The sequence below is a fragment of the Cariama cristata genome, unplaced genomic scaffold (genome assembly GCF_000690535.1).
Source record: "Cariama cristata isolate BGI_N322 unplaced genomic scaffold, ASM69053v1 scaffold6734, whole genome shotgun sequence".
In the NCBI taxonomy this organism is placed as follows: domain Eukaryota; kingdom Metazoa; phylum Chordata; class Aves; order Cariamiformes; family Cariamidae; genus Cariama; species Cariama cristata.
In genome coordinates this window covers 127,283-155,206 of record NW_009613428.1, presented here as the reverse complement: position 1 = coordinate 155,206, position 27,924 = coordinate 127,283, and the positions used below count along the sequence as shown (strand labels likewise).

The following is a 27,924-nucleotide window of genomic DNA, read 5'->3' as shown; positions in this document are numbered from 1 at the left end:
AATGGCCTTCAATCCACAGCCTGTCTAAACAAAACCTGAGCTACTTTAAAAAACAAAACAGATCAAATACATTGGTGAAATACTCTCTCCTCCCCTTGAAAACAATCTGTATATCAAACTGACATACTTTAAATAAATTGAGTGCCCAAAAAAGGTGACTGCACAGATCTGATTTAAAAAAACAGAAAATAAGGTGTTGATCTGAACATATTTACTAAATGTGTTATGCCAAGGCAGATTTACCCTACCCCCATGTATATACTTGCTAAGTATAAACATCTAAAACCTCCTTCCTTACTTGGTAGTGAGTGACATGATCCGACTAGTCTTACATAAACTTCAAGTCCAGACTACTGGATCAAGTTTAAAATGGTTTTGCATGCTGGGAGATAGTCCAACCTCAACACGCCCTTCTTGTAGATGACTGTTTGAAAAGCTATGACCAACCGTGAGGCCACCCCTGAAAGTAAACCTCATTCAAGTTTTAGCTAATATTGCAGAGTGCCTGAAGTGTTGCCTTATCAAGAATGTTTGTGCTATGGAGGACATTCCACTGTTGTGTAAAAATCTGACCAATATTAGTGTATTAGTATTGAAGTTTAATGTCTTTCCTCAAAAAAGTTTTCTGAAAAGGGATCTTTTTACCACCTGCTATGAAGTTTTCATGTTCTGTTTTGTGTTTTTTTTTTTTTTAATATAACGTTTCCTTAGGTTAGCTCTTTTCAGATAATCTTTGCCTGTGAATTACCGTTCTCTGTTTCTTGCAGGGAACTGGTGAGGCATTGTAAATGTTGATTATGTAAAGCAGTATAATTCAAGCCTTAATTGGCCAAAGTATGCTGTTAATTCAGTGTTTGCTGATCACTTTACAGTAACAAATTTTGTCCTGGTGTCACTGAGTTTAAGCTCAAGTAAATTTTGCTGTGAGATTCAGTGGAATGCTTTTTAAATCAGACAGTTCTGAAATAGTGATTCTTGTGATTACTCTTACAAGCAAAACCTAATAACCTGCTGAATCTCAACCAAATTATTAATACAGAACTCACTGAAGAGATGGTGCAATAAATACTTTTTTAGGATCGCAATGAACCTACTGTTTGTGACTTTCAGTTTATAGCTGATTGTATAATTCACCTTTCTTGCACAAAAAGCTTTGTTTGGTACTACACAATGCTAGAAATAGTCTAGGTTATTTTGTACTTTGAAGTACTTAATAACATTCATAGACTAAAGTATAGAGGATGACCAAAGAGAAATAATTGATGCAGTGGCTCAGAGGAAAATTTGCATATGTGACGTTTGAAGTTAACTGTTCCTTCATTGTCACGGATAAATTAGCTCCCTTGCTGCATTCTGCTAGTAAAGCAGGGTAGTTAGAACAAATTCTTGTAATCACATATGGGCCCGAGTATCTTTTCTGATGCTGCCAAATATGTGCTTTAAAACATACCTTTTTAAAACCAAGATTGTCCATCAATATTTAAAGTGGGATTGCCTTTTCTGAGTTTTAGAAGGTGCTTTTGCAACACAAACTGTGATCCTCTGCGGCTTGCTAGTTGTCAGATTCCTAGGTGTAATGAAATAGCTGTGTCCTACTCTGGAACTTTGGCTGTCAGAACACTTGGAGGACGTACTTGTAGCGAATACTCTGTTGATGAACTTGAAAAGTAAGTCTCAAGTTCTGGTGACCGGCTTACTCATCATGTGTAATAGCAGAGTTTGAATGACAGCAGTTGCATGGAAAATTTGAGATACAAAAAGCCAATAGGAGCTGGAGTTCAACAACAGAGGCGTGCATTCTTGGGAAGTGACATCCTATTTGAAACAACTGAAATTCCACTTTACTGAACTAACAAAACAGAAAGGAATGTGAATGCATTTGAATAGAACTGTAGGAGTACTGTTGTGGAAGATATACTTAACTTTGTGGAAGAAGAACAGTTAATTGTATAGCCTTTAAGATTTTATTTATGTGGGTATTACCTGCACTTTGTAGCTCTGCCTTTTGAAGGTTGAAATAAGGAAACTTGCTTGTGGATACAACTAGCATGGAACTTGCATTGAAGGCACTCCTAGCATTTGATATGTCCCCCTTTTCTTGTGGGTTCCCCACCCCCAAATCCTCCTCTTCTATGGAAGTTAAGAGAAGCTGATTTTTGCTTTCACAAAAAACTGTTGAGACTGACATTCCATTTGTCCTGTGTTGCCCTACAATGGAACATTGTTTAAGACTTCGGCCTTAGACAGTTAAAAATGTGAAATGTGTATTTAATTGCTGTTCAACAGGACAGATAATGGCTGGCACAGTTCTCACAATAATTTATGTGCCACCAAACAAGTGCAGTTTATATGCTTCCCTTCAAAGGCCATTAGTTCAATCACGTGATTTCTTGTCTCAAAGTACCTTAAAACCTAGATCAAAGGAGTAATTAAGTATCCTTAAGATGGGATCAAACTGAGTGATAATGATTTAGGAATGCAGTTATAAAAGAAAAAAACCAAACCAAAACCAAACAACCTATTTCAAACTTGCAAGCTGTAAGGAATCACTTTCTGCTAGCGTGGAACATTTACTGAAATAGCTATTTTGTATGGAATGTGATCATAGTGCTCAAATTTCCAATGCACAGGGAATGAAAGAGAATGTTGTTAGCTTAATTAGTATCTCTTTATGTGTTCTTCTGTATACAGATATATTGTGATAAATAGCCTGTTTATTAAGACAACTAGTTATAACATCAGTCTATTCTTAAAATTGAAGCTTGAGGAAGAGAAATTCACCTTTTGATTTAGGAGGCGTAATAGCAACTTTTCTTTTATATATTAACAGCCATGCATTTAATTTGTTGAATTTTTTTAGACCACTTGGCATCCACTTCAATGTTGTTTATTTTGTTAGAGTGTTAGTGCCAGTCAGGTGACTTGGCCATTGCATTACAGTAAATCAGTTAGCAACATCTGAAAGCTGTGTTTGCCTTAATGTAGCCTTCCCTATAAATTTCTGATATTGTGGATCTTAGTACATGCTATATAAAATGAAAACATTTTTAATTTGAGCTATTGCTGGTTAACACACTTATTGCAATGTATAGTAACACGTGATTTGTTGACTACTCAGAAACTCCTTGAAAGAACCCGTGCCAGGCGAGAGAACTTGCAGAAGAAGATGGCTGAGCGGCCCAAGATGGGAGTGAGACCCACAATGCAGACCAAAAGGGTCAGAGAGCCTTTGTTAGAAACTGGTAACCAGGCACCTCTTCCTGGTGAAGAAGGTATTTTGCAACAAGTTTAAAGATTGTCTTTTGATACAAGTTCCATGTCCTTTTTTTTCCTAAGGAGAAGTGAAAACCCTCAGTGTTTATCTTAAACTAGACATTGACGGATGCAGTTGCCAGGATTCAGACCACAAGGACTGAATATGGCTAATGTTTAGCTTAACCTGAGACCAGATGCTCTAAGTAATTAGTAAGCTATTTAGAAATAATTGTATAATGCCAAAGATAGTGCCTTGTGCTTGGTAAATTTGGGAAGGGCAGTATTTTGGGAGGCATATCAGCGTATTCATAAATCATAACTTTATTTGCATTACAGTCTGAAAATATTTTAGATTGTTTGAATACTAATTTGCTTGAATACTCTGACCTGTACAGTGAAACCTGGTACAAAGCCATCACCATCAAAGAGGCTCTGCCCTAACAATACGGAGACCCAAACTTCTAGTTCGGAGAACATACAGCCAGTTCCTTCAAGTTCCACAAGCAGTCGTTCTCCTGAGGTGACTTCAGAGTTGAATGTAACTGCTTCTAACAGGGCTTCATTGGTTCAGCCTCTTGAGAAAGGAAAAACAAACACGGAGTCAGAAACTCCTGCAGCCCTTTCAGTCAAAACACGGATGCAGAAACTGGCAGAACAGCGACGCTGCTGGGATAGCGAGGGTATGTTTCACTTGCTAAGCAGTATTGGTGTGTTTCAGTGTTTGCATTGATGATTATGTTTGCTAACTGAAGAAAATTTTGTGTGTGTATGAATGCTAATATTTTTGTAAAGAATTCTTAGCACTGGGGAAGGCCTAAAATAATGAAACTGTTGGCTCAGCTTAATTTTATACTTTTTTTTCTTCTCCCTGCTAGTGTGGTGCCTTGCTTATCACAACAGTGACATAAAACTAGTAAACTGCTTGGTTAAAAATGTATTGGCTTTGCAAAGAGCTTTAACTTAACTTGATTAGTCTCAATGCCTTCAGAGATAGTAGCTTGATTCTGTTGATGGAAAGAACATCTGACTGTTTATAAACCCAATATATAGCAAAATGCAAAAGATGCAAATATATCTTAATGTATTTTATTAGCAAAATAAATGTGTTTTCTCTTTTCCAGATCCCTCTGAATGTGTTCCTCTGTCTCCCCTCCAGTCAAAAGATCTGTCTGTTTCTCCACCTAAGCAGACATCTAATGCCCTGGCAAGTGATACCCCTATTGGGAGAAGAGGCCGTTTAGCTAACCTTGCTGCTACAATTGGTTCCTGGGAAGATGACCTAAGTCATCCATCTGCAAAGCAAAACAATGCACAAGAACAGCCTGGCACTACTTGTTTATCCAAATTGTCCACTACAAGTGGAGCATCTGCTAGAATCAATAGTAGCTGTGTAAAGCAGGAAGCTGCATCCTGTTCTCAAAGGCTTGTTGAGGCTTCTATTAATAAACCAGCAAACTCAAAGATAGCGGTGAGTGTCTGATTTAGTTGCTGATTAAAAATTGATTTGAGGATCGGGGGGAGAAATGTTAGCTTATAACTGTTTATCTGAATTTAAAGATTTGGCGTGAGCAATCTTAGTCTATTTACAACTTTTGCTTTATTGCAATCCCGCATGCCCTTTTTTAATAGCAGACCTGAAATAGCTTAGAATCCCTTTTATTAAGACTTAAAGATGAGTAACTTGTTTTGTAAAAGTTGATGTCAAAGCAATTGATTGCTGCTCTTGACCATCAGAAGGGGACTTCTTACAGAGGTATTGGGTTTCACTCTGTAACTTCATATAGTTGATTGACTTAAACTGTAAATATTATTACTGTATGAAAATTCAATCAGAATGCTGAAATTAGTAGTACCAGATACCTATTGTTCAATTTATGCCCTTTATTGAATGACAATATCTGCCACATGCATTCTTGTTTAGGGAAATGTGGGAAAATACCTAAAGTAGCTGGCAAAAGCACTTGGAATCAAATGCTGAAACAATTTGAAATACTGAATAAAAAAAATCTACAAAAAGCTTCTAATGCTTGTTCTCAGCTTTTTCTGTTGTTGATGGAATAGGTGTGTTATGTTATAGTATGCTATGCAGAATGCTTTCACTCTTTCTCCTCTTGAGAGAATAAGAATGTGCAGTCTCATCTTAACATTATTCCTTTTCCCCTTGTGAAGGATCCAAACAATTTAACACAAACCTTAAGAGTCACTGTTCCGTGTTCTAAAGAATCTGAAGTACGACAACCGCTAACAGAGAATCCCTGCAGCCCTCAGAAAACTGAAAAGCGTACACAAGCAGCAAAATCAACTTTGCCTCAACCAGTTCAGTCCAAAGAAGAGCCAGTCAAAGGAACACATGTACAACTTGAACCTAAGGGTAAACCCACAACACCAGGTAAGCTGTTTTTTCAGCTTCAATAAATGTTCATTCAAATTAGGCTTGTGTCCCCTGTGTTGAAAACTACGTATTAGTTAAGAATTTCTGGTACTGTATCAGATAATGCCTATTTCCTGCTGTAACCTGAGTAAAGTCCTGAAGAGTTCTGTGATAATTGTCATAAATTGTACAGCTTCCACATTTTGCAAGGGTATTTTCTTGGACATGGTTTTAGTAACTCTTGAGAGCAAAATCAATCTAACTTTTCTATGTAAAAAAAAAATGTATCCTGCTAAGATCAGTTAATTGAGACTATTCAAAGCTTCTTTCAAATTGTTGGATATTATATGTATCTAATTGAGATAAGGTAAAGAGTCTGCATATGTTAGAAGAAATCAAAGCTAAATGCCACATAGATGCTCTAACTTTGCATAGTGTCTTTCTTTACAGTGGTAGCATTGATATCAAAAAAGTGATCATCCCTGGTTTTAAATTCAACTGCTTGTTGGGTCAGAAACTTGGACTAACAGCTTGAACTCTTTGAAATGATGGCCAGTAGAGCAAGTGTGTTTCTGTAGATATGCTGACAATCAGAGGCAAGCTCACTAAAGTGGGGTGGATGACAAACAATGTATCCGCCTTATGTACTAGAATGCTCATTTACATGAAGGATGCAAGTGAGGCTGGTTGTAGAGGAAATGTTGGAAAAGCAGACCAGTTTAAATAACTGGTGGAGCATACGTGGACTTCAGTAAGAGTAGGACATCTGTTTGCTCTGATTTGCTGCTTTAACTTCAGTGTTCTGTTACTGTGGTTAGTTGCACTTCAGGTTTAGTTTGTATAAAGTATAATGGAGTAAGAGCTGTAAAGGAGGCAGCTTAATTGCTTCAGTGAGAACCTTTTATTGCAGTGATTTCTTTCTGTGTTTTTGAGAGTTTCTTTCAAGGCAAAACAATTGTTCTTGTAGGGGGATCAGGAATTAAGCCCTTCCTGGAACGCTTTGGGGAGCGCTGTCAAGAGCGTAGTGCACGGAGTCCTGCTACGAATACTCCAGGGTGCAGAACACCCATTGTTACCCCAAATACAAGGACAATCCAGGAAAGGCTTCTCAAACAAAATGAAAATTCCTCTACTGCCAGTTTAGCGCTTCAGCTTAAGCAGGTATGACTTGCTACATTCATAGCTTGCTTATAAGCTCGGGGAAGATTCTTACTGTTCTGCACCTATGTGAGGAATTTGAAATGTTTTGACATCTTAAAACTGTCAGCTTTTGCCCTGTCCCTCTTTATTTGCTTAGGAACGTGAACGAGAACTTGCATGCCTTCGTGGCCGGTTTGATAGGGGCAATCTGTGGAGTGCAGAGAAAAGTGAAAGTTCGAAGAGAAAACTTCCAGAAGCTAAAATGGTAATGCGTTGCCTCCCTGTATCAAAAGGTGATAGTGTGTGAATTGCTTTAACGTGTTCTGAACACAAGGATGGATGTGCAAATGTAAATAAAAGATAAAAACCTATCCTTTGTGAATGCCCAGGCTGTGCAAGACCACTTGCCAAGTGGCTTGTATGACTGTTAACAAATTATTAGATTTTTTCCCTCCTGCAGAATCAATTAAGGAGACAAGGGATACTGCTTTGAGCCAATGTATTTGGCTTTTTTTTATAAATGTTTTTTTTATATTCTGTAACTTCAAAAGCAAAAAAGCTCCTCACAAGCACTCAATTTAGTATTTAGTACTTCAGCTGAATTTTTTACAAAATAGATAGAATCCTTCTTGATACTGGATAGGCAACCTCTTTTTCCTAGCAGATGTTAAAATGTGTTTCTTTCTGGCAGTTTTTTTTAGTCACTTTGAACACTACCTCCTAAATGTACTATGTTTTTATTTTTACCAGGAAAGCCAATCTCAGGCTAGTCCAAAACGTCCTCCTAGTTCAGATGCCACCGCTTTTGGATCATCAGAAGACACGTCAGCAAGTGATGGGCCAGCAAAGTCTCCCAGCATGGAGTCTTCAGGTAAGAACTGTCACTGTTCACCTGTGGCTAATACTGCACTGAAGCACTGATGTTCACAAGCAGATAAAGAGGCTAGTAGCACTGAAATATGGAACTGGACCTCTTATTTGGTTACTGATTTGTCTAAATCTTCTCGTCTGATAACAGCACTCTGCACTCCTACACCACATGAAAGACTGGCAAGGCAAGACTGCCTTTTTGTTTCTTAGTGGGTTTACCTATGTTTCATACTTTCATGTACATTAAGTGTAGGGAGAGTGAATGAGAATCATCAGTTATAGATTTCGTCTATACCGTACCTGAGTATCCAAATTTCCACAATAATCTAATGGGAGGGAACTCTTCCCTTGTCAGTATCCCCTTATGATGTTAATTCTTATAATAGGGGATGTGAAAAGAATTATGAGATGCTTGTGGCATCCTTTCTGGTGCTTACTGGGTGGAAGAGCCTCCGTGAAAAAAGAGTGAACGTAATTAATGCTACTTATAGACATTACAGCTAAACAGGCTATCAAATGTGCTTCTAGAAAAAACAGGATGATATCCTGCACTTGGGTTGGGTTTGGGTGTGGTGGGTTTTATGTGGTGTTTTTTGTTTGGTTGGTTTTTTTAATTTTCCCTTTTTACTCTTGAGTGGCTACACTCTACTATGGTTTCAGCATTGTTTCTTGTGCTATCAGTTTTCTGATTTTAAGACAGAAGTCTAGCTGTACAGGTTGTGGAGGGTATGTATTCTAATGCTTTTTTCTTTGACAGCAAGATAACTAGAATATTTAATCTAGCAGCCTTTTTGTCAGTTGTCAGCTGTATTATCGAACTTCTAAAATTCAATAACTAAAAAAATAAAATTCAAAGGCTAGACATAAATGTTCAGTGACTTCTTTTTTATAAACTACTTAGATGCTCCTAAATGTGAAGAGTCTGATAAACCCGGTCCTCTGAAGATCACTGAGCCAAAGAGCCCTGTAAAAGCGATGTCTGTTTCAAAACTTGAACAACTTACCGAGAAACCGAAAGGTTTGTATTGAGTAGATGTATATTAATGCACTTAGCTATCTGTTGCCACTTGTCCAGCGGAGTGTTAATATCCTGAAGTCTGAACAATGAATTCACCATACATCTGCTGACACTCATGTGTGTTTTGTAATGAGGTTTATTTAAAACAAATCAGGAAACTTCTTTTATCATAACTCTTCTCTCTTGACATTCAAGTCTTTGAGGAATGTTAAAACGCTGATATTAAAAGTTTATTGGGAAAGGACAGAAATGACTGCTCTACTATGGGACTTGCAGTTCCATTTCAGACATGTTTGAACTAAAATGTTGAAATTTGTCTAACAAGTGCAAGATAATAGTATATTAAAATAAGAATGGAAGTATACTTTAGGGTTCTATATGCCTGACTATAAGTGCCTTTTAATCAAGTTTACTTGAAAACCAATAATAGTTGGCATATCGGTTAACATTTTTCTGTTCGTTTAATGAGAACGAAGAGTTTAGTCTTGATGCTACTAATATTTTTAAAATGTCACCCTTCAGGTGAAGTATATGAAATTGAAATGAGCGTGGATGACGAGATGAATAGCTCAAAAGTGATAAATGAAATTTTTGAAGTTCTTCAAGAGGATGGTCCAGATATAGAAAAGCTGAAGAAAGAAATGAGCATGAGCCTGGAAGGTGAAAGTGATGAGGATGAGCAGGAAGAGTCACTGAATATTTCATCAATGTCTCTGTTAACACCTTTGGTGGAATCTGTTGGTCCAGAGGTGAGAGTTCTTAGGAGGTGGGGAAGGGCTTGTTTATCACAGATGTACAATTTGCTTGTGAACAGTGATATTTTGTTGTATTGTGATACCTGGGCAAATAGGGAAGTTACAAATGACATTTTGCTAATGAAAACATCATGAGGTAGTTATTTTCCTCTGAAAATAGCATAGCATGTTAGATGCTCTGCTAAACATGTGGTTTAACTTGTGCTAAATCGAACTTGAGTATACACATCTAGGACTTGTGCTGGACTTGCAGTGGTATGCATGCATTCAATGAAGTGGTTACTAATGAAAATCTGAAGAGAAGTAATTATGTAACTGTACCCATTTGGAAACTAAGGATGAAATCTCCTTGAGTTCAATTACCTGTTGGTGTCTTCAAAATAAATAAATCGGCTTGCTCCAGGTCCTAGGAAATATTTGTAAAATGCTTGTTAAATGGTATTAAGCAGCCTTCAAATTTACTGTTTATATGCAAAACAAGTAAAGGTGAGAGAAAACAGATAATCATTAATATGGGGAGATATCTGTAATATAACCTTTGCTTCTCCCCAGGCCTTTGTTTCTCCTTGTAAGTCAACTGGTGAAGGTAGCAGTATCAGTGATGTAAGTCTGAAGTCTGAAAAGTTCCAAAGGACTAAAGTCCCCAGGGCAGAATCTGGAGACAGTATTGGCTCTATGTCAGAAGATCGCAACCTTCCGTATAGGTAATAAACACGAAAACCCACCTCTGATTCTGTAAGTGTGCAAATTAAGACACTGGCTTTTTTCACTCTTCTAATGAAGTGTACTGCATAAACTAAAAATGAAGCTTTTTCTCAAGATCTCAGCCTTTATCCAAGGTTGTCTCTGTGTGGTCTTTATGTTGCTTAAACTTCAAATAAGCTGATAGAATGCTTGTTTTTTAAAGCCATTTAGGCAAGCTGGGGAACATCAATACCTGATACATATGTATGTGTATAAAAAAAGCTTGGCACACCTGTGAAATGTTTAATGGTGTTTCCTCTTTTAAAAGCGTTGATGCATACAGATCTCAAAGATTTAAAGAAACCGATCGTCCTTCAATAAAGCAAATCATTGTTCGCAAAGAAGATGTTGCTTCCAAACTAGAAATGAAAAAGAATGGCCCATCTGATCAAGTCAATATCAAAAAGAAAATGCAGGTATCTAATATGCTTCTTAAAATCCTTTTTCTAATTTACTATTTCCTTGCTTAATTTCCCCTGTGAATGTCCAGGACATTAACATACTGCTTAGAACTGCAAAATTAGGTTGTTTAGCATAAATACCTAATGGTAGGGAATGATACTGCATAATTTGAACAGCTAATGCATCTCTTAAAAGGGTCATGCTATAGTGTAAGTCTAGAGAGAACAAGCTATCATCTTGAGAAGGGATCAGAGATTCTATATCTTATTACTGCCTTAGAATTAGACAGGATTCATAACTACATACTTTCAGTAGGCAATTTTCTGATCTTTACTGGTGCCTCATTCACCTACATTGCTGAATTTCTGGTTAACTGCTGCTTTCCCCTGGTGAAGGGAAGACTAGACTGGATATGGGGCATACAAACATTGAATTCATTTGCTTCCCACCATATTTAAATTACCTCTGAGGTCAAAAAAAGTTGTGCTGCAATATTCGTTAGCAGAAGTAACTGTAAATGGCAAGAGTTTTGTAGCTTACTATCTAAATGGTCTTTTTTTTCTGAAGCATAGCCTGAAAAGTGCTAATCTCAAGACATTTCCATGTTTGAATGTAACACTAAATCTCTCTCTTCTTGCTAATAATTTTTACTACTGGTTTACTGTAGGAGCTAAATAATGAGATCAACATGCAGCAGACAGTGATTCATCAAGCCAGTCAAGCTCTGAACTGCTGTTTTGATGAGGAACATGGAAAAGGGTCGCAAGAAGAAGCAGAAGCAGAGAGACTTCTTCTCCTTGCAAGTAGGTTTTTAGACTCAAGTTCAATTCTTTATCATGAACAATTTGGGAAAAATTTCTGAACTCTGGCAATGCATTTCTTATGCTACCTTGTAGCTGCTTATTTATATTTCTCCTGGAAAACGAGAGAGGATATCTGTTCTGTCTCAGCTTCTTCTATAGGCAAGAGGACATTTTTGGTATATTTGTCCCTAATATTCCTACTATTTTGGAAGACAATTTACATTTCCGTTGCATTTTATATACTTATGGCAAAAAAAATGTTCAGTAATACTTTTTCCTCTGTTACAACTATAATTAATTAATTTCTTCGTGCAGCTGAGAAGAGAACTGCTTTATTGGAAGAACTGAATAAACTGAAGAGTGAGGGACCTCATAATAAAAGAAATAAAGCTCCTTCTATGTCCACTGAATTTGCCCCATCCAGGGGATCTGTTTCCATTTCAGAAATGCGTCTACCTCTAAAAGCGGACTTTGTATGTGGTACAGTTCAAAAGCCAGGTAAAACTAGCAACTGAAAGCTTTACCCCTTCCCTCCTCCTTCCCCATCTTCTCTACATATATTTCCAGTTCATTCTTCTTGTTTTTTTTGTCTTCTGTGTTGGTGTTCATCAGAACTCCGGGGGCAATGAAAATTTAGCAGTTACATTTAATTGATCTGCTTTTTGGCTAAGTTGGCAATATTTTCCATGGTTGTTTTAGTTGCATTCTTTTCTGGCTTGTGAGGTTCAAGAAACTTATCGAGACTTTCCCAGCTGGTCTTAAAGATCTTTGTGGTCTTCTGTAACCTGTTGGGAAGGAAGTAGAATTTTGTATCTCAGGTTGTCTTCTCTCTTGCTGCCTTGGAATTTTTTTTGGTGGATGCAAGTCTAGTACTAAATATCATTACGTAAATTCTGACCTCTGTTGTGAAGCGCTCACTAAGCCTCTATTTTTTTTTTTCAGTCCTTCTGTTAACATCCCCAAATTCTGAATTTACAAACTAGGCTTCCATTATCTTGTCATGTTTAGATCATGAAAGCATTAAAATGTGCATTTGTTTCTTCTTTTGTTCCAGAATATCTGGCAATATCTCTCTGTAGATCTAGAGACTTACGCTGGAACATATAAGCTTCTGTCATGTGGTTCTTTAAAGAATCTTCAAGCCCACAATAACCAGTGTTATTTTGCATAATGCCACAGAATATGGTTACAGATGGACAGGTTCCTACTTCTTGCCTCACTAAAACTTGAGGACAAAAGCCATTGGACAAAGTCTTGTTTAATATTGGTTGCAAAACTTCTACTAACGAATTCATATGTAGCCTTTCTTGTTTAACTGTCCTATGAAATGTAAAGTGTGTTTTTATTTTTCAAATAAAACCACAGCCAAGAATATAAATGTAACATGTTGGGAGTGGGGTAAATTAGGTCAGATATTTACAGTTCTTGTTGCATGAGACAATTAATCTCTCTTATAGGAAAGCCTCTCTAATGGTTACAGAAATAGAAGTTTAGTTTCTATCAGTAATTCTCAATGAAGTTATCTAAACAAACAACTATGAACTATTTGTCATCAAAACTTTATTCTGGAAGTGCAGCATTTGCTATACATTGTGCACCAGAAGCTCTATTAATCACTTTCATCTCTGAAGAGAACATCAAATATAAAGAGTACAAATCAATGCTTACGGGAGTCTTCAGTAGTTGTTCTGAAAGCTGTGACTTGTCCTATGCAACAGAGCACTCAAACTGGTTTGGGTTTTTGGTTTGGGTTTTTCTTTCAACATGGTCTGATATTATGCAATGCTGTTGCTTTACTGTTCAGAGTTTTGCTGCACAAGCTCCAAATTATCTCCTGACACCATTGAGATGTGTGCTTGGGGTCATCTTTCTTTTTTCCCCTTATGTGAAAAGTTAGGGAAATTAGTTGCCTGGCTAACTAGTTCCTTCATAGGACTGAAAAAAAAAAAACCCAAAACATGAGAACGGGCAGCAACGAAAGCCGATGTGTGGTGAAGCTGGCAGGCCTCAAGAATAACAGCAAAGTATAAGGAACTAAGATTAACTGCTGAATCTGACTGGAAGTTCTTCTTCTCCCCTCTCACGCACTGGGTAGTGTAGGTCTGGCCTGAGACGCCCCAGGCAGTTTTGCAGTTGTGAATCCTGTGGAGACAGTCTTACTAGTGGACGCAGTAGGGAAAAACCTCTTTTTAAGAGTAAGTTTATAAGCAATTCTTGACTGTAACTACGTGTTTAAGTGGGGTGAAACAGAGATGTGTTTAATGGCAATGCAGCACTTGAGGTTTTTTAGATACTTGGACACCTCTGGCTAACAAACCAATCTGATATGTATTTACAGAAGCAGCAAACTACTACTATGTAATAATACTGAGATCTGGAGCAGAAAACATGGTTGCAACTCCTTTAGCAAGTACTGCCAGCTCCCTGAATGGAGATGCTCTTACTTTTACTACAACATTTACTATGTAAGTATAAAGAAACTGTTTTGGAACCAGTTTCAACTCTGAGAGTAGAGCATGCTTAAGAATGTTTAAAATCTTCGTATAAGGATGTCATATTCTGCAAACAAATATGGTGAGATCTTGTGGTATGGGTATTTCCTGCTTCAAGAAATAACTGGAATGCACTTCTCTCGAAAGAGCAATCTAGATTTATTCTACCATCCATCAGCTAATTTATCTCTTGCTTTTTCTACTTTTGTTCTCTTCTGGAACACCTGCAATGACAGATGGATTGCTCTGCCTGAGATGACGTGTTTTTTCTCTTTTGCAGCCACTGACATTTAGTATAGCTATTTGGTTTTGATATCTGGAAAAAAATAATACTCTTAAAACTAAAACTTCAACTCTCATGTTAGCTAAAAAGGTATTGTGAGTTCAAATGGCTGTTTGTTAGCAAAAGTCTTCCAAAATAAATAAGCAAACTCCCTTTTTAAAGCCCAACCCAACTGGAACTTTCACTTAAAGGTATTTACTCAAAAAAACCCCCAATCTCTGTTTCTAGTAATGTGTGCTAGCAGTGGACTGAGAAATGGTAGGTGCACTCTACCTGCCCCTTTTCCTCCCTCCCCTTTCATTCTTTGAGTTCTAGAAAGTATCTTGAAATAGTGTAATGCACTCAGGTCTTAAAACCAGCAATGCTACTTGGACTAAAGAGTACTATTGTAGAAGTGAACTCTTGTGTAGAACCTAGCTGCTCTCTGGACACTTAAGGAGTGGAAGGAGGGGAGAAGTAAAGAGTAACTTAAAAAAAAAACAAACAAAAAACAAAAAAAAAACCAAAACAACAACAAAACAAACAAACTAAAAAACTTTTTGCTTCAATCTGTGTTTAACTTATTTTTCCCCTCCTCCCTTTTAGGCATGATGTGTCAAATGACTTTGAAATAAATATAGAAGTTTACAATTTGGTATGTATCAGTTCCTGTCAAGAGGATGTGTAAGGGAGAATGATGTGTTGTACCTTCTTAATACCTTCTTGTCTTACAGGTGCAGAGAAAAGAAGTTACAAGCACTGATAAAAGGAAAAAGGCAAATAAATCTAAGGTAAATGAAACATGAAAATCAGTATGTTGTATTTCAACAGAAGATACACTAGGAAGACTGCAGTGTTCAGGGAGAACTTAGTCTGTTTCTTTTACTCTTCTGGTTCTTTCTTTGAACATGTGCAATGACAGATGGATTATGGAGTCCTGCAGCTATTAGTAGATTGGATCTGCAGCACTTGGTTGAGTCTGAAATATATTGAAGGGGAAGAAGTAGTCTTACTAGTTCTGCAAAATGCTATGCTTTGCAAACTTGTATTGGGTGTGGTGCCTCTGATAGTGATTTAGTGCCCTTATTTTCTACTTTACTTAAACTACACCAGTCAATAGTGCCCTACCTTGCAGTTTGATTTGTCTTAAAGGTTCTATTGCTCAACAGCAACACTTTTCTTCCTTCCCAGTGTTAAGTAAAAGCACTAGATGCTTATTTTTTAAAGCAAACGTTGTTTTAATAACTCCTTAGACATAAACATTTTAGCTTGGATAGAGGGCACATTTCAAGTGCTTGTGTTTTAAGGCTTTGATCCCAAACAAGCTGGTGGCTTTCTGGAGGTGCTTTGGGTGTGGGTTTTTTTGGTTTGTTTTTGTTGTTTGTTTTTTTTCTTGTCATTGAGTCCACAGTGTATTAATGATTTTGGGTCTAGTTTCCTCCTTGTCAAGACATCTGTCACTTAATAAAAACAAGAAACTTGAGTATCTTTCAAAACAGTTGGAAAGAGTACTTAAGTTCCTATTTCTGTCTGCAGAGACAGGATTTTCTTTAATCTTTACTTTCATTTGGCACAATGAAAGCATGCTTCCACTTATCCCCCAATAAAACCAGTTTGAAGTCCAGGGTTTCTTTATCACCTGTGCTGTAGTTTAGAGGAATCTTTACTTAAAATGGAATATTTCTGTGGCACTGTAGATAAGTTGCTGATGTGGGGTTATAGGTTTGCTGATGGCATCCTGTATCTGCTTTTCTTTTTTATACTGGCCTTTCAGCTTTGAGAATAAATGAGTCCATAATTCCAGTTCATGTTTAATATACAGTCTCACTTAAACTTTGAGATTTTCACCTGCAAATATAGATAATGTACAACAGTAGCACATTGAACATCTCTGTACATGTATTGCTAACCCTTATCTTTAACAAGCAAATGTACCTTTGATGCCCTGTTACTTGAAGGAAAAAGGTCTACTAATATTGGTTTTTTCAAACGCATGCTGTCCATCCAAAGCTAATGCATACTTAAGCTTTTCTGCAGTAAATATTTCTTTGATATGTAGCATTCCTTCTATTGAAATATGTTACATCGAGTCAAAACCCAAGACTTACTCATTAGAACAACTACTATCCATTCAAAATTTATTTAGATAAGCCTTCAGTAGTTTCATTGTCTAACTTTCACACTAATGTGATGGACAAATTTAGTAGCAAATCCATTTATCTTCCTATATTCTTTTGTAGGTTATTACTCCAAAGAGATTATTAACATCTATTACCTCTGTAAGTATGAATGTAATATTACCTCATAAGTATCATTTATGACCACTTTCAAAGGCCATATTCTCACACTGAACAAGGCTGTGCCCATAGTAGACTCTGTGTGTCCCTTACTTGAAGCTCTATAAACTGTCCAGCTTTCTGCCAGACTTTAGCCATCAGCTCAAGAAATACGTAGCAGCTCTAAATATGTAATGCTGAAAATAGGCAGTTACTACATATTTATTTGGTCCTTCTTGTCAGGTTGTTTGTGTTTGCTTGGTTTAAAGTACTTCAGATCTAGTTTCTTTCTAACCTAGCTTAGTCTTCTGTAGAAATTGTCAGAAATTACTTTTCCACTAAGCTTTTATTTCTCTCTCTCTCTTTCTAGAAAAGCACCCTTCTTACTCCAGGTAAGTAAAATCAAAACATCTTATGCCAAGATGAACAATCTACACTTGCTGTCTAAAGCAGTGTATCAATAAATAATACTTGTAACAGGTGATAATTTGGGAGTAATAAATACAGAATTATGTAAGTTTGCCAGCCCAGAAACTGGCCCTGTGTTTATATCTGAGTTACCATTATGTTTAATGGAAGATCTCTGCACAAAATCAAAATTAGTATCTGGTATCAGATGCCTGTGGTTTACATTGTTTTCCTGAAAAGGTGAACTCAAACAAATGTTAAGATTTTAAACTAGAGTCTGATGTCAACAAAGTGATACAGAGCAAACCTGAACATACGAACAGATTCTGAAGTATTGCTGTGTGTAGTCTTTTTGACATGTTTATGTATTTCTGACTCTTGGGGGAGAAGAACAGGGTCTCTGAGTATTTTTCTAACGACATAAAAATGTATTATATACTTGTCTGACTAAAGTATAAGATACTTGAGTTCGCCTTACTACAAATTGCAGCAATAAGGAGCTCATGAACTATCTCTGGAATGTCTACCATGCTGCTGCAACTAGTTAGATTCCTGTGCCTGAGCTATAGTGCTTGTTTCTATTGATGTAAGTGCAAAGAGGAATATAGATGTACAAATTCTGGAAGACTGCAGCGTGTCACTTGATAAAAGGTTAAGAGATTTGAATGTCAAGTTCCTACTGCAGGGCGCATGTACTTTGTAGTGTGCCCTAGAGTACTCTCTGTCCCCTGAGACTTATTAAAATGCTTCGTCTTCTCCTTTGTGAATATTTCGAAACTTCTTTCTGAAAGAGAAGTTCTACCGAGGAGCAATAGTGTACATCAAGATCCTGTCCAAATGTGCGACAGGGCTGCACTGCAAAGAGTGCTTCTCCTGGAGCACTGAGTAGGGCACACCTACTGTGGTACAAATAAAGCCTTTGTTAAGCCTTGCAGCATCCTGATTGTGTGTCGGGTTATGACTTGACTTCAACTTCTTTCTCCACAGCCATGGCCAGCCCAGGTGGCCCTAATGCTATACGCACTACTAATTTCATCCTTGTTGGATCCCACAAGCTGTCGTTGTCTTCTGTAGGAAATGCCAAATTTGCGTTGGACAAGGTAATGGAAACTGTTGGTTACTAATCCAAAGGTAATTGCGTACTACTAGAAAAATGAATATCAGTCTGAGTTTACTGTTTTCAAATGAAATTACCATCCTAGAAATCTAACATACGTTTTTATGTATGTTATTTATATATATTTAGGGGAAATTATGTATCATTATTGTTACTCATATTTAATTTCATATGACTGAAATGTAATTTTGAGATGCAACAGAAAGACTTGCATTATTATGCCAGGTGTTCTTTCGTTTCTGAAGCTCAATGTGAGGTATAGTTATGCAAGGATAATGAAGGCATTTGGTTACTGATTTGCTTTCACTGACAAAAAAAATTGATTTACGCAGTTGGCATCTCTGTACGTGGTCTTCATACAGTTTGTTGCTCTTAGTCTTGCAGTTATCACTAAGTAAGATATTAAGTGTGTTTTAATGATAATGAAGTATTTGAAATTTTCTGCCTTTAATTGACTTTAAAATTTCCATTTGTATATAGTCAGGAGTATGAGTTTCCTTTCATATCCCAATTAAATTTGTAGAAGCAATCTATCTTAATATTTTTTGAGACCACGCTGTTATTGAGTTTTATACCATTAGTTCCTTGTCTAAACAGAATAGGTTTATTGGCTCTTACCATTAGAAGTTAAAAAATACATTTTCACATTCACTGTAATCTCGAACCTTGTAATATCTTATACCTAAAACCTATTTTAATAGGTGTTTATGCCAGCAACTATCCTAAGCTAACTTAAATTAGTTCAAAATTTACTACAGCTCGTGGTAGTACTAAATTACAGCTTTATCTATCCAAACAGCAGCATAAGAATAGGTTTTCTTCTTGGCTAATTAAGTCTTATTGTGATGATAGTAGTATTGCAATTATAGCTTCTGATGAGAGATGAGAAAACGAGAATCGCCTGTGTTTTGTGCATAAGATTAAAAACAAAATATCACAATAATCCCAAATTGCTTTTCAAAAGTTTTACTTTTTGTGGATAGAAGCAGACTCCTTTACTGAAACAGTTCACAGAACTTAACATTTGAATTGCACTGCTGTTACTGACTCTGTGAACTTCAGAAGTACCAACTTTGATTCTTCAGTATAAATGTTCCTCTTACCCAGAACTGTGTGTAGAAATCTTATTTTGTGTATGGCTTGGTTATTGGAAACCCCTTGTTCTTGGAGTTATGGGAATTGGCTTTTACATTATTTTCAGCAATTTGGGTTTGAAAGTTTAGTTTACTCTTTAGGACAGAACAGTGAATTGAACTAGTAAACTGTAGCACAAGCTTCAAAGAGGATTCCAGGGAAACCATAACTTGGTTCATTTTTTCCAGGTGCAAACTTCAACAGTTATGAATAAGAATTTCCATTTTTGTCAGATAATTTAACCAAAAAAAAAGTTATCACCTCTGTAAAGCTTCAGTTTTGACTTGGCCTGTGGCTGTACTGGACAGCAGCTTTTTAACTTGCTCTGTGCATTTCTAATACAGAAGTAACTGGTGACACAGTGGGTTTTTCTTCTCCCTTTTATATGCACTCTTAAAATTCAGTGTAGAAAAGACCAAAATATGTTCATTTATAACTCTGTCCTTTTTTTTTTATAAACCTTAACTTTACACTAATTGCATTGAGCATGTTTCTTTTTTCCTAGATAAATTTTGAAGGGGAGGAAAAAGAACTGTTGGGCTATATGTTCCAGGACAAGGTTGCTATGATCCTTTAGTTTATAACTCAAAATAGGAAATTGCTTCCTCATGCATGTTGCTCATGTCTGTCTGGCCTTTTTGCAATATTTATTTTTTTAAAAATTCTTCTAAGAAAGTGCTTACAAAGATTTACTAACTAAGCATAAGATGTTAGCAGCCTTTAAGACTTGGCAGAGTCTTTAAGATTATCTTTTACAATAATAAGCATGCTGCTAGAACTCAAAAGTTGTTTAGGCCACCTAGGGTTTTTCCTTAACTACGTGTGTCTCTTTTCTTCCTAGATCACTAGAGAAGGGTTTTTCTTACTTCAGAACATCGATGTGTCTCTTAAAGATTGCTATTCAGGAAATTTGAGCCAACTTCTTGATGAACAGCACAGAACGTAGAATCAGCTACTCTGCTGATAGAGGCCCAGGGAAAAATGACTGGTGGCCTAAATGTTGGTTTAACTCAACTTGTTGCCACAGAAGAAAATTAAAATCACTTGGGAACTAAATATCTTGTTTCTTATTCTATCGAGACCTTGTTCTGTCAAGACCTTTGTTTTTTAGGCAAAAAGTGATCACCAAAAACTAAAGCTTTGAAAGTACTAAACATATCAATGTGAGGTTCTTGTACACAAATGTGCAAATAACATTTTGCATGATGTATACATTTTTGGCTTTAGGAGTTATGTAAATTGATATGCTTAGAAGAAATAATTGGTCTTTAATATCTGAAAATATTTTGATTTAGTTAATAGTTAACTCGAATCCCTCAGAAGAAAGTGTTTTAGATAACTTTAGTTATGTTTTTTCTCAAAATTAAGCAGGTGAAAATTTTAGTAGCTATCATCTCCTATTTATAATCAAAAGTCTCCTAAGAAACCAATTTTTTGCAAATTCTTGAGCATTATCTTGAGTATCTTTACAGATAATCTTCTGTGACAGTAAGCCAACTTCTTATGGTAGATATCTGAATGATCACACCAGAATGCAAGCTAGCCTAGTCATAGGCTTTGGTTTTCTCTTCATCTAGCTGGATATTCAACAAATTGCTTGCTTTCCACCACCACTACCCCACTTCCCTTTGAAATGGATATATTGTTAACTAGAATGTAATATTTTCTCGTGTACAGGAGGGTGTTTTGAGATCTGCTTTAGTAATTAGTAATGTTGGTGTAGACGCTGCATAACTGATATGTTTGGTTTGTCATACTGCCTTTTTGCTTTACTGTCACACAGCTCTTCACTGGTAAACTTCATAATCCACAGAGTAGATTCTTCTGTCCTGATAGAAATTAGAAAGGAATGCAAAACCCACAAACTTGAAGGAGGGAATTGGCCAAGCTTCACGAAGGCCCTCATTCAGAAATGGATTTTACTGTGGTTTGGTAGGGTATAAGCCAATGTTCCCTGGTGTAGCATGTAGGGTTATAGTTGTTTTTGATAAAAATCCAGGACTGTTGCAACTTATTTCTATTATGTGGAAACGTTTTAGTAATTTTGCTTCTCAAATGGTCGTGCAGTCTCCTACCCGGTGCTCAAAATTTTACTGTACTGCAGGGCCAAGAGCATGAGCAAGCCATGCATGCTGTCTCAGTTGAGTAGATCTAGCACGTAAAAATTATTTGATCACCAAAGGCAGTCCTTGTTGCATGCTCCTCCTCAAAACTCTCGAATATCAAATAACCATTTAACCAACTTCTGTACGGTAGTTAAATACTTTTTTTTTCCAGTGGTAGAAGATAGAGCCTGGAACCCCTTTTGTTAGAAATGACTTAACATAGGTCTTCAACACCTTGAGTTCCAATTGATAAGAACTGCTTTCATAACTTTTTCCCTGTCTAGTTTTTTTCATACAAATATTTACCTAAGTAGACACTACTGCATCAGTATCTGCCAAAAAAGTGTTAGACATCCAAGTACCAATCCTGTTTAAGCCCACTTTGATATTTTCCAAATGGCTTAATGTCAAACTGAGAGAAGCTTGCAGGATGTGGACTGGTGCCTTGTGTTTTTTTTAACCATGCTTGGAGTGCCTGTTTTTCTAGATAGAAGCATGTTTGTGCATATGTCCTGAGCAAACTAATAAGCAAATAAATCTTGAAAAGCTTCTTAACTTGAAACAAAAATTGATTATTACTGTCTTGCTTGAGACTGACCACTTCTTTCCGGCTGAAGATCCTAAGAACAAGACAGTGCTAACATCCTAGTGCAGGTGGCTTGCTTGAACTGGTAGAGTTTGAGAGGTGTCAAAATCAAATGACCAATTGTTTTGCTTTTTGCAGGTTCCCTTTTTGTCTCCTTTGGAAGGTCACATATATCTAAAGTTAAAATGCCAAGTGGATTCCTCTGTGGAGGAGAAAGGGTTCTTGGTAAGGTATTCACTTCAAATGTCTGTCTTGGAAATGACATGTCCTATTAAATGTAGTCACTTTTTTAACTTAACACATGTGTTTGTAGTGATTGGGAAGCTTAATACTGGCTTGATTTTTTTTTTGTCTTTGAACCAGACCTCAAAGCTTTATCTTCTAACCATGCCTAAATTAAAGCTAGCTTTTAGGATTTTGTCTATCTTTTTCTACTAAACACTGTTCATTTGTTATTCTAAACTTCAGTTAACTTTCTCTTACTGTAATCTGTGATGTGAGATGAGATTCTGATTTCTCTGCCAAAAACTTTTACAGGACATCTTGGAATTTTTTTTGTCTAGTAAAACCAAATTCTCCCTAGAAAAAGAATTCTCCCCCGTCCCCCATGTTCAGACTTCGGAAGCGACAAGGAAGCGACAGTATTTTTGAGAAACACCTTGAGCAGTTCTCTCTCTAGAACTGGACTTACAAAATGCAGCTGAGACTTGGGCCCAATAGATGGCGCTGTTGAGATGGTGTCCAGCAGATGCCGTAAATGTGCTGTGAAAAGTCTTCAGCAAAAGATTCACATTTGCTGTTATTTTGGTGTTTTCAGAAATCAGAATTTCTTTAGACACTTTTCAAGCGGTTCTCTGTCTCCTTTCCTTTTACTGAATTGAAGTTGAACAGATTTCATTAGATGCAAACATTTCACATGCTTATGGTATTTGCTATCCCATGTTTTTGTGTACTAATTTAAGAAAGTCCTTGTTTACTTCTACTATACAATATGTAAAACCTGAAGAATGATGTACAAGCATATTAAATTTTTTCAGAGTAAGGGTTTGGAAGCTCCCTGCACTGTTAAAAATTATAAGCTGAATAACGAAGAGTGAAAAACACAACACACAAAAATTAATTGGGGAAAAAAAAGTTCCATGCAAGTTCAAGAGGGATCAGGAACAGAAGTCAGATACTAAACTTTCCATTCCAGCACTAAGGAAATGGGGCTTGAAATTGGCATAATCCTGCATCCGATAGAATAACTGCCAACACAAACACTTAAAAATCAATTTCTAATTTCTTTTAAACTGACTGGGCTCCTGAGTGTGGCCTGTAGAATAGCCAAACATTTTGTAATCCTGAATTGTAAGTCAAAGATTTCTTAAATACTTAATCATAATAAATCATGTTATGCTAATACTTGTTTTGTGAACCATTCATCCTGTTTCTGCTATAAGTAACCCTCTATTATCTTAAAATAAATGGAATGTTTACCACTGTCAACATGAAAATCTGGTAATTTGAAATAGCAGTGATAGGTGCATTTTGTGCAAAAGGCTGCAAACTTGAGAATGATAGCATAAGCCCATTTTCTTTGCTATCTGGAAAATATAAATATACTGTACTAATAGAAGTCTCTCCCAGTATATATTTTTTCCTTCTCTTATGTCTGCTCCTATGAAAGGTTGTACTTGCAGAACCATTCTGGTAGAAAAATAGTTGAGTACAGACCAAGCTCAAGGTATAATGTTAACCCATTTTTTTAAATTTTTAAATATTTTTTTTTTCTAAGACTATGTTTGAAGATGTTAGTGGATTCGGAGCATGGCATAGGCGCTGGTGTGTGCTGTCTGGAAATTGCATATCTTACTGGACATATCCGGATGATGAAAAACGAAAGGTAATGCTGTTTTATAAAGCTTGTTTGAAGTTCTGTGGTACCCTATACAACTTGCTGTTCATTTTTAATGACAGTAACATTTGAGCTTAAAACAGGTAAGCATTATTCAAAGCACGAGATTTGAGTTCATGAAGTTCCCTTGGGGAATGGAAGGGACTTGTCTTCATAAATCTGACCTAAATCAGGGCAGACTTAGAAACTGACCACTTTGTCTAGAGGGAAAGGGGAATAGTGGAGGAAGATCTGTATTTAATTTCCCCTTTAGTCTTAAGGCTTTCCATTACGCTTGTCAAATGACTAATTATTTAATTGAAATTGATCAGACTTGTACAGCTTAATAAGCAGACTCTATCTAGTAGCCTTAAGTTTTAGACAAAATAATGACTCTAACACTTAATATGGTAGAGAATTAGAGTGGGCAATCCTTCTATATTACAGAAGCATAGCTGTAATCATGGACTATCTTATTGCAGTCATCGTTTTCTTGCAGCTCTACATTATAGCTGAAACTGATGCTTTTAAAATGGTTCTCACAGAAACCTGTTATTGTCTAGCTAATAAGACAAGTCAAACGTTCATCTGTCACTGAGTTGAACCTTCTTGTCTCCTTTGCCTGTTACTGCAGTGTGTACTGAAATGTTTCCAGGTCCTTTTAAAGACTGCTTTCAGGAGGGTTTTTTCTCTCTCACTTAAGTAATGTAATATTATACACTTGCTTGTTTGTTGGTAGAACACTTTCTTTCCCAAACTCTCTAGTCCTTTTGGGTCTTCTATACCAATCCAGATGCCTGAGTTTAGATTCTTCCCTGCTAACAGAGGAAGACCATATGCTCATAGTTGACGTTGCCAAAATATATCAATGTAACTTTCTTTCCATGCCAGGAGAGAGGGAAAAATCTCTGCCTACTGTAACAGAAGATAGACAAAAAAAATTGAGTTAAGCAAGAAAAAGGTTCCTATTCTGCTTTTGTCTACAAGAAAGAAGCTTTGGTTTGGTTTTGAGATTCTGCTCTTGAAAATCTTCTAGACTTGTTTCACTATCGTTCTGAGAAGGGGTCAGCTATATTCTTTTGATATACTATCATCTGCAGCAGTACTAAACTCTATCCTTATTAAATACCTCTCCTTTCCCCTACTATATCTATTCTATCATGCAGAGATAAATGTAGCTCAAATATCAGTGTTGGGCAATGATTACTTTAAATTATAGAATGTTTTTTAAATAGATTTCCCATGGCTGTACATATTTCACCAACATGCAACCTGTTTCTTAATGTTCCTTGAAATGGAACTATCCTTTTTCCTGTAACTTAGGTTATTTTATCTATCTATGGAATAGTATAGTGAACATGCCCGATAAATAGCAAACTCTTCTCCAAGCCAAGAGCAGCTTGTGATGTTTCCCTAATGAGGTATTCTATAGGTGTGAAGAATCAGAGCCAAGGTCTGTAACTAAGTTTAAGTATACAGCTGAGCCTCTGTCTATAGTCAACAGAAAGGTAACTGCCTTGAAATTTGAAATATTCTTTGAAGGCCTCTAGCTCTTGACTATAGAGGGAGCTGAAGCAGCTGGACTTGGCACTTTGGTGCCTTAGTTGGGTGTTTGAAGATGAATCCATATGCTTATAGACTTTAACAAGAATGATGCAAGCATCCCTAAAGTGCTTGTTTTCTGTAGGCTTTGACGGAGTTTACTCTATCAGTTTGGATTTTATTATGACGCTCTCTTGAATATGAGAGTTAAAAAGCTTTTTTTAAAGAATAAAGAGGGGAGATATATTTTAGAGCCTAAGCCTTTGGTAAGGGATGGGTTTGTTAGCTGTATTGTACGTGGCTCAGCAGGGCATGTTCCACTGTCTATATTTTCTTGCTTCAGCTATGGCTCTTAGATGCAAAAAGTGGAATCCCTCTTTTTGTATGGAGTAATTGGGGGGGGGGGCGGGGAGTTCACTTAATATGGCAAAAATTGGTCAAAGCATATGTTGTTCAGAATTACTCTTGGCTGCAGTATTCTTGACTGATGAACTGACTTCACTTTCAGCATCCTTTGGGCCGGATAAACTTGGCTAACTGCACTAATCATCAGATTGAACCTGCCAACAGGGAGTTCTGTGCCCGTCCCAACACTTTTGAACTAATAACTGTCAGACCTCAGAGGGAGGATGACAGAGAGACTCTCGTCAGCCAATGCAGAGACACGCTCTGTGTTACAAAGTGAGTGGATAAAATCATGAAGGTTGTGGGAAGTTATGGGATGTGTGCGGGAGGGATGTTTTGCGTCAAGTGATAGTTTTAATAACATAGGAGCTTCACAACTTTGAGATGCCAATGCGAAGCTCATTTAAATGCTAAGACTTTGGGATGACACTTGTACTGTTTGGTTCACTTTTAGTCCTATTTTGTCTTGCTGTCCCATTTCAGTCTTCTGAAGACAAAGAACTCAACTTTTCCAGAAGTGGAAATGCCAGGTAGCTTGGTAGCAGGGTTGTGGAATATTTGACTTCATTTTCTTCCCTGCTATTTGGGCTTCCATGGGTGATCAGCTTGACATTTTTCAGAATAACTAAGTAGAGGCAGAAAAAGACATATCTAATCCATTGGGTTCTCTGCCTTTTAGGAACTGGCTGTCTGCTGATACTAAAGAAGAGCGTAACCTTTGGATGCAAAAGCTCAACCAAGTGCTTGTTGACCTTCGCATGTGGCAGCCTGATGCCTGTTACAAACCTATTGGAAAGCTTTAAACTCTGGAAGGGAAATATGAAGAAAATATGTATGCAAAAATCCACATGAACTACACAGAAAAAAAAAAAAATACTTAAATGAAAATGTGGAAAGTCCTCTGGGTCACTTATGCTTTAAATTTGAGAGAGTATTTAACATTATACCGGACTATGTTATGCAGTATTTTTATTTCACTTTAAGAATTTTAAAACTTTTTAAATTCCTAGCTTTTTGGTATGGTAGGAAGCAATTAGCTGTTTCTAAATGTGCTAAATATTTATGTAACTCCTTTTTTGGAAGTCTTTTTTAGCTAAGTACATTCTCTTCTTTAAACAACTAAATTATTCCAGGAAATCACACTTCAGGGCAGGAAGGCAGGGGCGAGCTAGTGAAAAAAAACAAGCTTACTAGATAACTCGGCTCCCTGAAAGAAACAATAGCTCAGAGTTCCCTAATAAGGATGATGCTGAAGCACAAGACTTAATATTGGAGGGTTTGTCAGGTTTTTTGTAATGATCAGGCATAAAGATAATAGTAAATTTTATTCTACAACATGCAATATAGGTATTTCTTGCTTGCACAGTGTCCTTGTGGTCAGAACAAAAGACATGCACAATATATTCATACTTCTTTTGCAATTTCTCTTACAAACTGGTATGGATAGGTGCATGGCATGTATGCTATGTGGTTTACAGGTGTGGAATTATGTATGCAGTATATTGCACTTTGTTAGAAATGAAAGGTATTGAATATTTTTGTTAGGACTGCTATATAAAAAAAACAAACAGAAAAAAAATTAGTTTTAGGGTTGTATACATCAGTATTTCCTGGGACTCATGGTTTGTACAAGCTAGAATTCTCCATTTGAGAACCAGGAATAGGGTGTAAAAGTGCTTTCTTCTTCTATAAGACACTACAAAGCTGCTATGTACCAACTAATACTCCACTGGCCGAAAGTATGGGTCTTCCTCCCCCTTGCAGACATGTGCATAAATGCAGATAAAAACAGTACTTCAGACCCATCATTAAAATGGCAAAACTTCTCAGTTAAAACTTGTAATTTTCACAGCTTTTCATTGGGCTTAGTGAAATACTATCTCATTACTTCACTATTGCAAATGCAATAGTGAAATACTTAAAATTACTGTTGCTATCATATATTCACACTTGAAACACTAAATTCTGTTAGCTTATACTGTTTTCATCCTGCCAGTTTTGTACTTGCTTTTAAATCTAGTTTTCTTTTTCTGATGCCTTTAAATATTTCCAAACTACGTATTGAGGTTTATTTTATGCATTTAAAATAAAGAATAAAACACTTGCTGCTTTTTTCATAATGTTATCTATGTGTTTGAGATACTAGTTTGTAGACTGAAGAAGAAAAGCTGGACTCCAAGCAACATTTAAGAAATAATTTGCTTCAGTATGTCTATCTCAAAATACCACTTAATTTGGGAAGCTAATGTGATGCCTCCAGGGTAGCTAGCACCCAGTTTTGTAGTGGGAGGCCAGGTTGTCCATGGACAAGCAGGACACATGCTTGGAACATATATGAATGTAGAAGCTGCTAGAGACCAGTG

At 36.7% G+C, this 27,924-nt stretch overlaps 1 protein-coding gene across 1 annotated transcript; it reads left to right on the top strand.

Annotated features, from left to right (window-relative positions):
* Positions 1 to 3,118: 3,118 nt before the first annotated feature.
* Positions 3,119 to 26,417, top strand: ANLN (anillin, actin binding protein; the record flags this gene model as incomplete). Its single annotated transcript, XM_009699014.1, has 23 exons — positions 3,119 to 3,272; positions 3,651 to 3,935; positions 4,377 to 4,723; positions 5,425 to 5,644; positions 6,594 to 6,787; positions 6,924 to 7,031; positions 7,517 to 7,637; positions 8,538 to 8,654; positions 9,177 to 9,403; positions 9,962 to 10,113; positions 10,422 to 10,569; positions 11,223 to 11,358; positions 11,674 to 11,856; positions 13,697 to 13,823; positions 14,719 to 14,767; positions 14,847 to 14,903; positions 16,353 to 16,391; positions 16,759 to 16,780; positions 17,784 to 17,896; positions 21,877 to 21,963; positions 23,516 to 23,623; positions 25,665 to 25,837; positions 26,241 to 26,417. Coding segments are annotated over 23 exons (3,291 nt in total), but the record flags the coding sequence as incomplete, so codon positions are not given.
* Positions 26,418 to 27,924: the final 1,507 nt, after the last annotated feature.